The sequence below is a fragment of the Lampris incognitus genome, chromosome 7, assembly GCF_029633865.1.
Source record: "Lampris incognitus isolate fLamInc1 chromosome 7, fLamInc1.hap2, whole genome shotgun sequence".
Lineage (NCBI taxonomy): Eukaryota > Metazoa > Chordata > Actinopteri > Lampriformes > Lampridae > Lampris > Lampris incognitus.
In genome coordinates this window covers 8,625,800-8,641,097 of record NC_079217.1, presented here as the reverse complement: position 1 = coordinate 8,641,097, position 15,298 = coordinate 8,625,800, and the positions used below count along the sequence as shown (strand labels likewise).

At 45.3% G+C, this 15,298-nt stretch overlaps 1 protein-coding gene across 1 annotated transcript; it reads right to left on the bottom strand.

Annotated features, from left to right (window-relative positions):
* Nucleotides 1–122: 122 nt before the first annotated feature.
* Nucleotides 123–14,421, bottom strand: tmem91 (transmembrane protein 91). Its single transcript, XM_056284126.1, has 3 exons — nt 13,984–14,421; nt 3,713–3,859; nt 123–278 (listed from the first exon to the last, which is right to left on the bottom strand). The coding sequence occupies exons 1-3, from the start codon at nt 14,419–14,421 to the stop codon at nt 123–125; spliced, it is 741 nt and encodes a 246-aa protein (XP_056140101.1).
* Between the last annotated feature and the right edge of the window lie 877 nt (nt 14,422–15,298).

Below are 15,298 nucleotides of genomic sequence, written 5' to 3'. Positions count from 1 at the left end.
GTGATCATGTATACACATTTCCACGTAGTGTGTTGGGGCTATATCTTTCTGTGTGTGTGTGTGTGTGTGTGCGTGTGTTCGTGTGTGTGCGTGCGTGTGTGTACTTCCGCAATGGCGCCTCCTTAAGGCGGTTTCCCGGACAGGTAGGAGATGAGCGCTGCCACCGCACAGATGTAGGTTATGACTCCGAAGACGATGGAGAGCACAGAGAGCCACAGGGCCTGGCGGGATGCTGCGTTGGCCCCCTGGAAATCCCCCTGCGCCGACGCCTTGTTGGTCTGAGCAACGCAGGAGAGGGGGAGAGACAAAAACCAAAAGAAAAAAAAGAGGAGAAGAGGGAGAAAAGAGAAGGACATCGGTCGTCATTTGTCAGTGTCCTCCCCCCTGCCTCCTCCTCGCTTCGCTTTCCTCCTATTCACATGCTAGGTCCATACTACCTTCCGTCCCTGGATCTCTCACCCTACGCTCGTGCCTCATTCATCACTCCCCTTTTTCCTCCCCGCCGGCCTCGCTCTCCCCCCTCCCCCCCTCCATCCCCGAGCCCTTGTCTTTGACTCCGACCCTTATTTTAGGGCGGCGCTCGACGCTATCGGAAATCCATCACCTTGGGGCTGCTTGTTATGACTCTAATTAAACCTTAACTAAGGCCATTGATCTGAACAAAGGGCCTTTGGAGCTCGATGCCGGTTCCTTTTTCATGGCTGTTAATGGAATCCCCCCTCTCCCCCCTCCCCCTCCCTCTGCGGTCCAGGAAGGATGCCTACATCAACTAGAGAGGCCTCCTGCGACCGGAGATGGAGGTGCCGAGAGCCGCTGTCAACTGGGCTGACGGAAGAATTAGGAATGTTCACTTTTCCCTCCATCTTAACTTGGTCATCATTGTCACCATCTTGCCTGAAACCCCCCCCCCCGTTTTTTCTCCCCAATTGTACTTCGCCAATTACTCAATTATTCAATCCGAGCCGTCCCGGTCGCTGCTCCACCCCCTCTGCCGTTCCAGGGGAGGGCTGAAGACCACCACATGCCTCCTCCCATACACGGGGAGTCGCCAGTCGCTTCTTTTCACCTGACAGTGAGGAGTTTCACCAGGGGGAAGTAGCGCATGGGAGGATCACGCTATACCCCAGTTCCCCCTCCCCCCTGAACAGGCGCCCCGACTGACCAGAGGAGGCGCTAGTGCAGCGACCAGGACACACCCACTTCACATCCGGCTTCCCACCCGCAAACACGGTCAATTGTGTCTGTAGGGACGCCCGACCAGGCCGGAGCCAACACGGGGATTCGAACCAGCGATCCCCGTGTTGGTAGGCAACGGAATAGACCGCTACGCTACCCGGACGCCTGCCGGAAAAACTTTTGGTGTAACGATTCACCGATTCAAATCGGTGCACCGGTTCAAACAGCGTGTTTCATCGAAAGTCTGGTGGGAATCGTGACTGAATCAGTACCGGTGTCGGTAAAGCCCGATGCAACAAACCTATCTCTTTATACTATTATATTTTTAGAAACGTTGTCAAATTGATTTCCATTCACACTGATGGCATTCTCTCTACAGGGGTATATATATATATATATATATTTTTTACTACTTTATTAACCCCCGTGGGGCAATTCTTCCTCTGCATTTAACCCACCCTAGCTGTGTAGCTAGGAGCAGTGGGCAGCCGCTCTGCAGCACCCGGGGACCAACTCCAGTTTGGCTTGCCATGCCTTGCTCGGAGGCACAAATAGGAGTATCCCAGGTCGTCCACGCAGAGGACGACCTGGGATGACCCCCAAGGTTGGACCACCCCGGGGTTCAAAACCAGGACCTTCTTGCTGTGAGGCGACCGCACTAAACACTGGACCACACCGTGCCGCAGTTTGTAGTCTTGGAAAATAAAGAAACTCAAATCAGTGTTAAAGCTACCTAATTTAGGCCCAGAGTGCAAAGGTTTATTGCATTCAGTCATCAAACTAAAACTGTTGTTTGACTTAAATGCTAAACTACATTTGTCTCTGTCTTCTCTCTTCTGTAACGGGGTTGTGTTTATTTATTTCTACAAGAATATTTCTTGTTCCAGTGTCAAAAATATAGTAATTGGCCGTGTCTGCGGGTGGGAAGCCGGATGTGGGTATGAGTCTTGGTTGCTGCACTAGTGCCTCCTCTGGTCCGTCGGGGCGCCTGTTTGGGGGGGGGGACTGGAGGAAATAGTGTGATCCTCCCGCGTGCTACATCCCCCTGGCGAAACTCCTCACTGTCAGGTGAAAAGAAGCGGCCGGCGACTCCACATGTATCGGAGGAGGCATGTGGTAGTCCGCAGCCCTCGCCGGATCGGCAGAGGGGGTGGAGCAGCAACTGGGACAGCTTGGAAGAGTGGGGTAATTGGCCAAGTACTATTGGGGGGAAAAAGGGGGGAAGAAAAAAAAAAATATAGCAGAAATAAAATGGATGTTTGCACTCTACTGAACTGAAGCGCATTGTAAACAGCATCATACCGTGTCACATCGAAGCAGGGCTAAACCAGATTCACTGCCTGAGCAAACTGCCCCACGTGCAAATCTGAAGGAAAATCATGCTTATCAGCCCTCGTCTTCCTGTTTGACCAACGCACAGGGCAGCAAGCCCTGTTTCTGGGTCAACGTCTATGTAGAAGTCTGGTTTAGATGTTGGGGGGGGGGGTGTGTCGACCATCGGGCATGTTTCTAAGTCTACGCTGAATTACTTGTGCTTCTAAAAGCACACGAACGCGACACAAAAAAACTGCCGATGAACTGGGCCGCACAGCAGACGGGCACATGGCACCCTGGTCAACCCTCGCCTGCACTCCCTGTTTGCATTGTCCAGATTTGTGCTATTGCGAAGCTTTGGTGGCATAATCCCTCAAATCTAGGTGTAATCCTTGCCTAAACCTCAAAGCAATTCCATAATGTCCACACTTGCACTTAGGACACTGTCACCTGTTGTAAGCCAGCGTCAGCTCATCCCAGCGCGCGCGCACACACACACACACACACACACACACACACACACACACACACACACACACACACACACACAGCTGATTCAATACAGGGCCTTACATTTAAAGGGACTATATGTAATTTTTCTGTTTTCCTGGAGCATAATGTGAATGGTAAATACCAGTCAGGTTTGCTGAATGGTAGTGAGAGAAAGCAAATACACACACACACACACACACACACACACACACACACACACACACACACACACACACACACACACACACACACACACACACACACCACTCCCAGGGTTTTTTTGCACTCTGATACAGACTACATTCAAAAGCTGGTATTCACAAGCCTCGGGCGATCTACGCAGCCATCTCGGCAAACTGATGTTCTGCTAAAAGAGTCTGAAAACGGCAGATGCTGGTTACAGGCATCCTTTCTACTTGAGTGGACTCTTCTCGACCATTTTTGATTTAAAGTTCACACTGAACAAAAGAGGCCATGCTCAGGCAGTAATTACACATGGTTTCTTCAAATATACAGTCACCCCTCATATAAAGTTACACTTTACATACTATATGCCATTTATATATATATATAAAACCCTACTGTCTCATAAAGAATTTACTTGACTCACTGGATTATATATGTATGTATATATATATATATGTGTGTACACACACACACACACACACACACACACACACACACACACACACACACACACAGAGTCAGGTGAGATTTTAACATTGTATACCTTTTGTGATAGGTAGAAAGCAGCGATGCCCAGGGGCCAGAAACAGCAGAGCATGGAGAAGAAGGCCAGGCCCAGATAGTCCTGAGGAATCATCAGCGGGAAGTTGCTCTCGCTGTCGGTGTCACTGAACTCATCACTGGACGAGTCCTGGAGATACATGTGGGACGGGCGGTTGGTAAGATTTCCCCATCACGGGAATACCGGTCATTAACACATCACGACAGAAACATCCATCGTGAGAAGTCATTTATTCTTGTATTCAGTCCCCAAACAAACAGCAAGGTCTGCCAACAGGTGAGCTTGTTTCAACTGTTTTCAATGCAAATCAGCTTGTTCAAAGAATTCCTTTTGGTCAAGTGTCACTTCATTGATACTGGATTTTACCCATTTCCAACATGCTGACTTGTGGTCCAAGAAAACGGATGAAAAAGTGGCATTGTATTGGACACATGTGAAACACCTTCCCTCGCTGGTATGAAATTGTTAAGTGTTTCAACAGAAGGAATGTTTTCAAACTGAATATGGGTATTATTCATTTGAGAGGCCTTTGGTAATATTCTTTAACCTTTGCTAGTGTTAAATGGTTGAGCTTTTCTTCTTTTGCAGCAAAGTTATTTTGAAAAATGTGAAGATCAGTGTCATGCACTGCAATTCTTCACACTGTTAAATTACAATCTTCTCACTGTGCTTCATCAAATATTGCGAGAAGCTTGCGATGTGTATTTAGTTGCAGTTATTATTGTTTTGTTATTATTTCGATTATTATTATTATCTTATTATTAATTTTATTTTTAAGGGGCCATATAGTGTTAAACATAAATGTTAGCATTTGACGTACTGTATCAGAGTTGGCTTACAGCTAATTTTCATCTGCAGTCCCCTCAGCAGGTCACAATTAAAACATATAACAACACAATAGCAGTATGAAGCAAAAAAAAAAAAACACACACACACACAGGACACATGATACAAAGCTACACAGCACATCCCCTACACACCAACAATGTCAACTAGAAAGGACAAATGTATACTTTTCAAATTAAAAGCAAAATTATTTGCGTACGTGAGAAGACCATGAGATAAAATGCAGAGTCAATGGTTAGAGTTGAGTAGCTTACAGCAGAATTTAATTTGCTTTTAAAAGTACTGATGGAACTGTACCTCTTCAAGTCGTCAGGTAGGGCTTTCCAGAGAGTTATGGCTTTCACAGGGAATGCTGACTGCCCGAATGCCGTGCGACAAAATTGTACAGTAAAATCTCTTATAGAAGATATACTTTGGGTTTTTATAGAGTTCACTGAAGGAAAATACTCAAAGTTACATAATGGAGGAGGGGTCAAACCATTTGAAATTTTATAAACAAGGCATAAATTTGAATATAATCTAAAATTCTCAAAGCTCAGTAAATTGTATTTCTTCATTATCCCACAGTGATGATACTGCATTGACTTTTTATCCAGAGTTTTTAACATTTGTTTATATAAAGACTTTGGTGGTTTTATGGCTGTTTCTCCAGCCTGCCCCCAACATATAATGCAATAGGACATATGGGACAGGATCATGCATAAATATCTTGGCTGCGTCCGAAGAGAGGCAGTTTCTAAAGTTTGCCAAGTTGTACGGTGTGGATTAAACATATTTTTAACATTAAAATTTGAATCCAATATCATGCCAAGATATTTAAAATCAGTGACTGTCAATCCTTTCACCTTTGCCAAGAATATCAGTGTTAGGGGGTTGTACCATGGTTTTAGGAAAAAACATGCCTTTTGTCGTGTCAGCATTCAGACTAACACATGATTGATTAAGCCACTACGTGATCCTTTCCCATGCATTTATCAGCTTGGCAGCTGCTGGCTCAGCTGTTTATGCATGTGTGTCATCAGCATACATGTGCAGTTCTATACCATGACACTGTTGTGGAAGATCATTCATATATATGTAAGCTAAATAATAGGGGGCCTAACACTGATCCTTGTGGTACACCCATTTCATGTTCCACTTCATGTTACTGGACAATACAATGTTTAATTCATATCTACCTATTATAGGTAAATATGAACACATCCATGCTTTAGATGAGAGGTTAAATTTAGAGAGTTTTGAGATTAAAACATCATGATTGAATATCAAATGCTTTATGCAAATTTAAAAAAACAGCACCAACTACTCCTCCTTTATCAAGTCTAGATTTAATTTGTTCCATTAGGTGCAAGGTAGCTGTTTCAGTGGAATGATTAGCTCTAAAGCCAAACTGCATGCGATGTAGATCAAAATTGCTTGTATTAAAAAATGTTGTCAATTGTTCAACGATAACATTCTCTGCAACTTTTGAGAGTATTGGCAGTATGCTTACCAGTCAATAGTTACTGGCTTTGTGGTGGCCTCCAGATTTAAAAATAGGAATGCCAATGGCGCATTCCAGTCATCAGCGAAAGTGCTGTTTAAGAGACAGGTTAATTAAATGAACACTGGGGGGAGTTAAGACTTCTCTGTGTGTTTTAACAAGCAGAGAATCAAGGTGGAAAACATCTCTACATTTGGAACTTCTTAAGCAGATGATGATTTTGTTCAGTGTCTTGTTGGTCACTACCAGATCAAAACCTGGCCTTTAGCATCTATAGAAACAATGTCCAGTTCCCTTTTTGTAATTTTTTTCCCAAACTCATATACATACAGACGCAAAAAATAAAAAAGGACAGAAGCAATAGAGAGATGATCTTCAGTAATCTCTCCTTGTGCTTTGACCTGAAAATTTCCAAAAAAATAATAATAATGTTTTTTGGGTCCCTCCTTGCGAGATTATCAATATTTCCTCAGATCAATTTACTGTTATCTTTTGCCTCATTCTTTATATTAAGGTAAAAACAAGATTTAGCAAATCTCAGCTCATGAATAACTTTGTTCCTCAAACCTTTATAAATTGCCATATCAGTGTCTCTTACAAATTTCAATGCTTTCCTTAGCGCTGCATGTCTTGACTTCACCAGTTTCCACAGATTTTAATTAAAACAGGGAGTATTATTTTCATTTTTAGATTTTTTTTTCTGGACCCTCACAGCAAATTGTTCCCTAACAGAGTTAATTCTACGACTAAATGTGTTACAGCCATATTCCAGATCATCAGAAGATAGTACCACAAGACTGAACACCATCCCATTGCAAACTAGTAATTTCATGGTCAAATTCATCTTGCAATAATTAGTTGTTACAGTATTTCTGAACCTATTTTTTCCCCAGTTTTCTTGCAAATAGAGTTCGGTTATTGTCACGACCTGTTCCAGATCCTAGATGTCTCTTCCTGTCAGGTTTCCCTCCCGTGTGATTAACGGTCCCGCCCTAATGTGTTCCACTTGTGTGTCACTGTGTCCCCCATGTGTGCATTTAAGCTATGTGTTTGCTCCCTCATGTTGCCAGTTCGTCTTTACCCCCGTGTGAGCGGTCCAGCATTATTTTCTTGTCTTCCCAGTGAATGTTCTGACCATTGCCTGTTTTTTGTGACTCTGCATTTTGCCTGCCGTTTTTGAGACCCCTGCCTGATCCGATTTGAATCCCGTGTTCCGACCCCTTTAGCCTGATTAAACCTTTTTGGAACTTTTACTACCTGTGTCAGTCTGCTTTGTGGGTCCTTCATCATTGTGAGCCTGATAAATCATGATCAGATAAGCCAGTAATCAAATGATAACTTTTGGTTATTCTTCCTGGTTTATTAGTAAATATCAGATCTAATTGTGTACTAGAGAGTTCTGCAACCTTGTTGAGCCTTTTACTACTTGTTCTAGGTAGGATTTCTCTGTAATTTTTTCCTCTTTAACTTACTCTCCAAATTCACATTAAAATCACCCGTAAGAATTCATTCTTTGCTGTGGTTGCACTCTTTCAGGATTTCTGCAAGCTGATCATAGAATGTGTCATTTGCTGAAGGGGGCCTGCATACACCTATGATATTAAATGACATTCGTTTAGACAAGATCTTCTTTTTTTGGGGGGGATTTTTCCCCGTATTTTCTCCCCAACTGTACTTTGGCTAATTACCCTATTTTCCGGGCCGTCCCGGTGGCTGCTCCACCGCCTCTGCTGATCCAGGGAGGGCTGCAGACTACCATATGCTTGGAGTCGCCAGCCGCGTCTTTTCACCTGACAGTGATGTATTTCACCAGGCAGATGTAGCGCATGGGAGGATCACGCTATTCCCCCCAGTCCCCCTCCCCCGTGAACATGTGCCCCGACTGACCAGAGGAGGCGCTAGAGCAGCGACCAGGACACAAAGCCACATCTGGCTTCCCATCCGCAGACACGGAGGATTCGAACCGGCAATCCCCGTGTTGGCAGGCAACGGAATAGACCGCTATGCTACCCAGACGCCCAGACAACATCATTTTCAACCCAACATATTCTTGAGTGTTAACCGCTTTGAACACAATACATTCACATTTTATACCATTTTTCACATATATAAGCCCCCCCCCCCTCCTTCAGTTCTATCCTGTCTAAAACATTGATGTCCAGGCACCACAAATAAAAAGACTGGCGGGGCTTGACTGTTTCAGCCACGTTGCAGATATACAAAGGAAGTCCAGACTTGAGTCAGACAATAAGTGAATTAGCTGATTGCTCTTTGAAGCTAAATTATTATTGCTAAATTGTTTGTTGTGTTCTCTAGAACAACATCAAACTTTGCTGGAGCCTGTGAGATAATGTGACTGAATGGGGTTATCCTGGATGTGTACAAGCGATGTTGACCGCAGGCAACTCATGACTCATACATATTTTTTGAAACTGCTGCATATTCAACCTCTCCCTCTCTCTTTCTCTCTCTCTCTGTCTGTCTCTCTCTCTTTCTCTTTGCCTGACCCTGTCAGGTTACTGCTCATTTCCTGTGCGGCATAATTGTGTATTTTTCCAAAGATTTGCATTATGAATAATTCACCTCCTGTGACATTGGAGCGAACAGACGAAAAGAGAAAGCTGTTCTTTTGTCTGCTCTTGAGATTTAAGGAGATCAGCCACGTGCTACACACCACCATATAACACCTCACACAATGTTGTGAAAGATTAGTGCACCCGGGTTATTGATGGTTCGGGTGTCATTCACTGCACATTTCTCGCCTGTCTGGAAGTATTCTGATTTAATATTTGATCCGTCCTATCCAGAGTCATTCTCTGTTGCAAGGATTTATCAGCCTCCGGCTTCCTTTTGTTGACATGAAGCAATTCGAAGGAGCCATGTTTATCTCAGTTGGAAATGGGGAAAATCATCTTTCAGGAGACACAGACAATGGCTCCTTTGCAAAGCCGCTCAGGACGGAATACCGGTACTGTTGTCCCCCTTTGCTCACTATCCATCAGATCCATGTGTATGTATGGTGTGGTGTGGCGGGGTATGATATGGTGTGTTGTGGTGGGGTATGATATGGTGTGATGGGGTATGGTAAGGTGTGGTGTGGTGGGGTATGATATGGTGTGGTGGGGTATGGTATGGTGTGATATGGTGTGGTATGGTGCGGTATGGTATGACATATGGTATGGCATGGTGTGGTGTGTGGTATGGTGTGGTGTGATGTGGTGTGGTATGGTGTGATATGGTGTGGTGTGGTATGGTATGGTATGGTGTGGTATAGTGTAGTATGGTATGGTGTGGTATAGTGTAGTATGGTATGGTATGGTGTGGTGTAATATGGTATGGTATGGTGTGATATGGTGTGGTGTGGTGTGATATGGTATGGTGTGGTGTGGCGTGGCGTGGTGTGATATGGTATGGTGTGGTGTGGTATGGTATGGTGTGGTGTGGTATGATATGATATGGTATGGTGTGGTATGGTGTGGTGTGTGGTATGGTGTGGTATGGTATGGTGTGGTATGGTGTGGTATGGTATGGTGTGATATGGTGTGCTGTGATATGGTATGGTGTGGTGTAATATGGTACGGTATGGTATGGTATGGTGTGATATGGTGTGGTGTGATATGGTATGGTGTGATATGGTGTGGTGTGGTGTGATATGGTATGGTGTGATATGGTGTGGTGTGGTGTGGTGTGATATGGTGTGGTGTGGCATGGTGTGGCGTGATATGGTATGGTATGTATATTACAGACAGATCATTACCTTATACACTGTTCTCTATTCTTTGCCCTTTCATTTAAAACTAAGTTGTAACTTTATCTTGCATCTTTTAAGCTTTTTATAATTTTTTCACTTTTTCAATTTGAATATCATTATTGACAGTAACCACAAAAGAATCGCCTCATTGCACTGCCTGCATTGTGGGAAAAGTCTGTGAACAACAAATGAACTTGAAACGTCTATCCAGACTATAATGGTGCCAATGCGGCGTGATAAAGGGGAACTCTGGACCCTGTAATAAGTCCTTTCTACCATGTGCTGGCGTTTGACTTGGAACCGAACTGATGGGAGGGGGTTGTTGTGTGTATCTGTGGGGTCACTGCCAGGTTGCATTCCCATAGGCAAATAAATGCCCTTGCCTCTCGTCACACCGCTGCCAAAATTCAGAAGGCGCTGCAGAATGTTTGCTCCACTTCTGTCCGTTTGAAGCAAACACTTTGTGACAATGCTAAACTTTATAGCAGTCCATCGCCCCGGGTTCTAATGGAGCCTGACTCTGTGTGTGTGTGTGTGTGTGTGTGTGTGTGTGTGTGTGTGTGTGTGTGTGTGTGTGTGTGTGTGTGTATATATATATATACAGACACATATATACACATATATATGTATGTATGTGTGTATATGTATGTGTATATATACACACATATGTATATGTATATGTGTGTATATATATACATATGTATGTGTGTATATATGTGTATGCATATATATTATATATATATGTGTGTGTTTGTATATAATATGTGTGTGTATATATATGTGTGTATGTATATATGTATGTATATGGGTGTGTGTGTGTGTGTGTGTGTGTGTGTATATATACACACACACTAAGCACAAAAAAGAAGGAAATGTGTATTTGGTAGATGATTTCTTTGTTGTACCAATGCTTCTTGGCAATAAATCTTACACCGTTGGAAAGCCTGTTTATTTCCCTTTTAAATGGCACCACATTTGTAAGGAACATGCATTTGTGGGATGAGCAGCAGAGCAGAGTATGTGGGCTGCGCGCATGAAAAATTTGCCAGATCTTCTCTGCCGACGCCAAACAGCTTATTTTGCTGCTGCTATTGACTCTTGTTTTGAGCTTCTGGTACCCCAGGTGCTGACAATCAGCTGCCTGATAGAAGATGTATCGCCAAGAAGCCAACAAAGAAATAATCCACCAAACACACGTTTCCTTACTTTTTGTGCTAAGTTTATATATGTGGGTGTTTGTATGTATGTATGTATATATATGTGTGTGTGTATATATGTGTGTGTGTATGTATGTATGTATGCATGTATATATAATATATACATATATATGTGTGTGTGTGTGTGAGTGTGCATGAGCTCGCACCATTGTGGGTGCTCGTGTACTCTCACCTGTGTGTTCGATAAGACAAATCAATAATCACAGTAATCAAACAGGCCTCCTTAGCATATCGGGGTCCTCAGGGGGGAACATTAAACATTTCCACTTTACCTCATTTTACCTCAGTCTTTTTTTCAAACCTCCACGCCTCAGAACACCAGCCTAGTCTTGACATTACCATGTTGCTATTCCTCACCGCGTATCACATAACCACTGCCGGGATCTTAAAGCTACTTTACGTTTTATTCAAGGGTGGGTTTTGTTCGGCGGTCTATGAAAGAGACCTGGCATCCTCCAGCCCCGCTGTAGTGTCATTACCGCCACCGCCGCCACCACAGCGGGGAAGGAGATTTATGTAATCTGCCTCGTTGGCGGTTAAGCATTCAATTGCTGCCTCCCCTCGAAACGCGCTGCTCGCGTCTATTTTAAGCCCCCCTCTCGTTCCCGAATCTGTCCCGAGCATGTGAGAAACGAAACCATTCTTGCTTTTTCTCTTTTAGACTTCCTGTGCCGCATGGCAGCCACAATGGAGCGCCTGGCAGAGTGGATGGACGGATGTGGAGACTTAGCGTTTCTTTGCCTCTCTTTTTTCAGGTTTTTCTCGGGGGGGGGGGGCGACAAAGGCGTCGAGGGAAGCGGGCTGAGAACAGGAAGGAGACTTAAGAGACCGTTCTGGACGCGCCGACATCGGGGTTTTCTGTGCGCCCGTCAGAGCAGGCGGCCTGAAAAGGCCCGGTGATACCGATCAGCCTCGTACTACTGAGCAGTGGACAGAACCATGTCTTTACTAATGATCTGCTTATTGAGATCACATGGTGGAGTGATCACTTTGGGTCTTTTATGAAATTGGAACTTGGAAAGAAAAAAAAAACAAATTTAAAACTGATAATTTAGGACAACTAATATTATTTTTTGGTTACTCACAAGGTTTTTTTTTTTTTTTTGGAATTTCCCCCTTTTTCTCTCCTATTACCCCACTCTTCCGAGCCGTCCCGGTCGCTGCTCCACCCCCTCTGCCAATCCGGGGGAGGGCTGCAGACTACCACATGCCTCCTCCCATACATGTGGACTCGCCAGACTCGCCAGCCGCTGCTTTTCACCTGACAGTGAGGAGTTTAGCCAGGGGGGGGGGGCGTAGCACGTGGGAGGATCACACTATTCCCCCCAGTTCCCCCCGAACAGGCGCCCCGACCGACCAGAGGGAGACGGTGGTGCAGCGACCAGGACACATACCCACACCCGGCTTCCCACCCACAGACACGGCCAACTGTGTCTGTGGGGACGCCCGACCAAGACGGGGATTCGAACCGGCGAGCCCCGTGTTGGTAGGCAACGGAATAGCCCGCCACGCTACCCGGATGGCCACTCCCATCATACTGAACGGGGGCACTTCTGCTCCACCTCCGAGATCACCAGATAGCCTAAAGCCACACAGGGCTACTTTAGATTTTAGGCCTTCGCCTGCTCTTTTGAAAAATGTACCTCAGCCAACAATGAAGTGACTTTCACACGTCCACGCCCCAACACAAACACAAGAAACTGCAGGACGTTCTCTGCTAAAGGCAGCAGCTTCTGTTGTTCACCTAATCAGTGCTTTAGTGGGTTTTTTTTATTATAATTATTATTTTTAGTGGTTTTAATTTTTTAATTTTACATTTTTTTAATTTTAATGTTTTCATTTTGTTTTAATTTTTTAAATTTTTCGTTTTTAGCGGCTTTCATTTTTTAAGTTTAATTTTTTAATTTTTTTAAATGTAAAATTTTTTGTTTTCAGTGGCTTCCATTTTTTGCGGTGTGACTATTCACACAGCACCACCAGTACAGCTCAAGTCCTCTGCTGCCGTTTTCTGTAAATTACGCTCCAGTCTTGCGGAGGAGTTGCTGGAGTGTTTGAGAATGGCGGAGGAACATGCTTGGTTCGGTGCTGCCGGCTAATCTCTTCATCCGCTCTCCCGTTTAGGACTTTCTCCATCTCAGAGTCCGTCCAATGTGCCGTTGTTGCCAAACGAAAAGCTCGTTTCACAATAATGCATAGTATGGATGAACAATATAATCTTGTATTGGTATTTAGCGGTAAGGTTACAAGGTCTTAAAGTTGTCAAAATGCTGTAACTGATTTAACATTATGTCCCCCCCCCCCACCGTTCACCCATGACCTCTTCACTGCAAAATGGCATCAAATAAAGGTTAAAGGCTGTGGGTGCAAGTGCCTTAAGCGATGTTAGTGTAACCTATAGTCTATCTTAACTTCCTGTTTGAAGCAGCTGATATTGTCTTACAGTATAAAAGCAGACAGGATGCAAATGTTCTTCAATCGGTCAAATAGAGAAGTTGTCTTATTCATGACATTATATTTATTTAATAAGTGGACACGTTGATTAGATAGTTATCTGAGAAAAGGTGAACAAAACTCTAAAGCAGTGTTTCTCAACCCTGTCCTCAAGGAACCCCTATCCTGCATATTTTCTTTGCAACCCTGAATAGGTACCTGTTTGTAGTTATTCAACCAATCAGCAATTAATTTTGTCAGATGTTGCACACCTTGCATAATTAAGTGCTGCGAGATGATTGATCGAGTAAGTACAAGCAGGGCTGCCTATGCAGGGTTACAATGAAAATCTGCAGGGTAGGGGGTCCTTGAGGACTGGGTTGAGAAACACTGTGTCTAAAGTGATCGACTGTGCTTACAGCGATCACACCAGCCTGGACAGGTGTGATCGCTATCGGCGGTTTCCACTGTGTTTGAGGTTACAGGGGGTGGGGGTGGGGGTTGGGATGGGTTGGGGGGGTCTCACCTCAAAATCAGGGAGCAGGTCGTCCTCGTCGTCCATGCTGTAGGACACCGCGTGGTAGTCGTGCGTCTCCGCCAGTAGCTTCCTCTCCAGGGAGGAGCCGGGGTGGACGTCCACAAACGTCGTCTCCAGGTAGTCCTTGCTCAGCAGGGAGTCCGCGGGGCCCCAGATGGGGGCCGCGGGGTAGAAGGACTCCAGCGTGCGCGGCAGGGAGCAGGGGTCCAGCAGCTGTTGCTGCTGCTTCAGCTCCGGGGGGCCTCCGCAGTAGCTCCTCCACGCCAGGGGAGGGTACACCCTGTCCTCCTCACACCTCACCAGGATCCCTTTGAACAGTCCTCCGGGAGCTGGTATGGGCCCCGGCCCCGGCGCCGGCCCTTGCCCTTCGCTGTTTTTGGGGCTGTCCCCTAGAAGAGGGTGCTCCAGCTCATCCAGTTTCTCCATCCGTCTCTGGTAATACTGGCCAGGCAGGAGAACCACCTCACCAACAACCAGTGAACAAAATTAAAAACCCCTAATCTTCAAATCAGTCTGCAGTGCCTCTCTCTAGAGTTCGCCCGTCAGGGTTTATGGGAAAACGGCGGCCCGGCGGGCTTTAGCGACGCAGTGGTAATCCATGTTTAATCCAATTCTTTAATTTTTCCCTTACTGCGGGCCCTGTGCTCCAGCCAGAGGACATATGCCAGGTTCATGACTGAATGAAATGCCGTGACTCTGCGAGCGGCGGCGGCGGCGGCCCCTTTCCTCAGGGCTGCGTTTACGTGTCGGGTCGCGTTGGGGGGGAGGTTTTAAGCTCTGGAGGCCGTCCTGCAGCTCCTCTTTCCCTCACATGTCAGGAGCTATTTGTTCAGACGCGTGATGGCTTATACGGTTTGTTCCCTCGTCTCCCATCTCCCATGATGGAGGGTGGCGGTGCTCATGAATATGCTAATACACCGTCTCTCACACGTAATACGGAGACGTCAGCTTTGATGATGGAGAACCTTGATTAGCCCGAGACAGAGGATATGAGGAAATATGGGCAAAGGGGGCTTTTGGTCTCCTCTGCCCTCGGGGGTCTCATGCAAGCTGTCTCGTGTGATTGACTATCAAATCTTTATCCGAGTACAGCGTGGCAGTGTTTTTTGCGACTGCTTTAGACCTCGGTTGTCCCCTGTGAAGCTTAAAAATAGTTCCAGATAAAAACTAGCAGTGACTCAGCAGTGGCACGCTAATCACCGAAATAAAATCCGGAAGGGTTGTAGTTTGAAGCCTGTCGTGACGCGGGCTTTGGTTGTTATTCTTCTTCGCTGGTGAGGCAAAAATGCACACCGGGGAAAAA

What these genes read in the sequence shown, in the direction of transcription:
- tmem91 (XM_056284126.1), bottom strand. Translation starts at nt 14,421, where the DNA reads ATGGAGAAACTGGATGAGCTGGAGCACCCTCTTCTAGGGGACAGCCCC. An exon ending in ACCTGCTCCCTGATTTTGAG is followed by an intron (nt 3,860 to 13,983) that starts GTGAGACCCCCC and finishes ATGTATCTCCAG; the next exon opens with GACTCGTCCAGTGATGAGTT. An exon ending in CTTTCTACCTATCACAAAAG is followed by an intron (nt 279 to 3,712) that starts GTATACAATGTT and finishes TGCGTTGCTCAG; the next exon opens with ACCAACAAGGCGTCGGCGCA.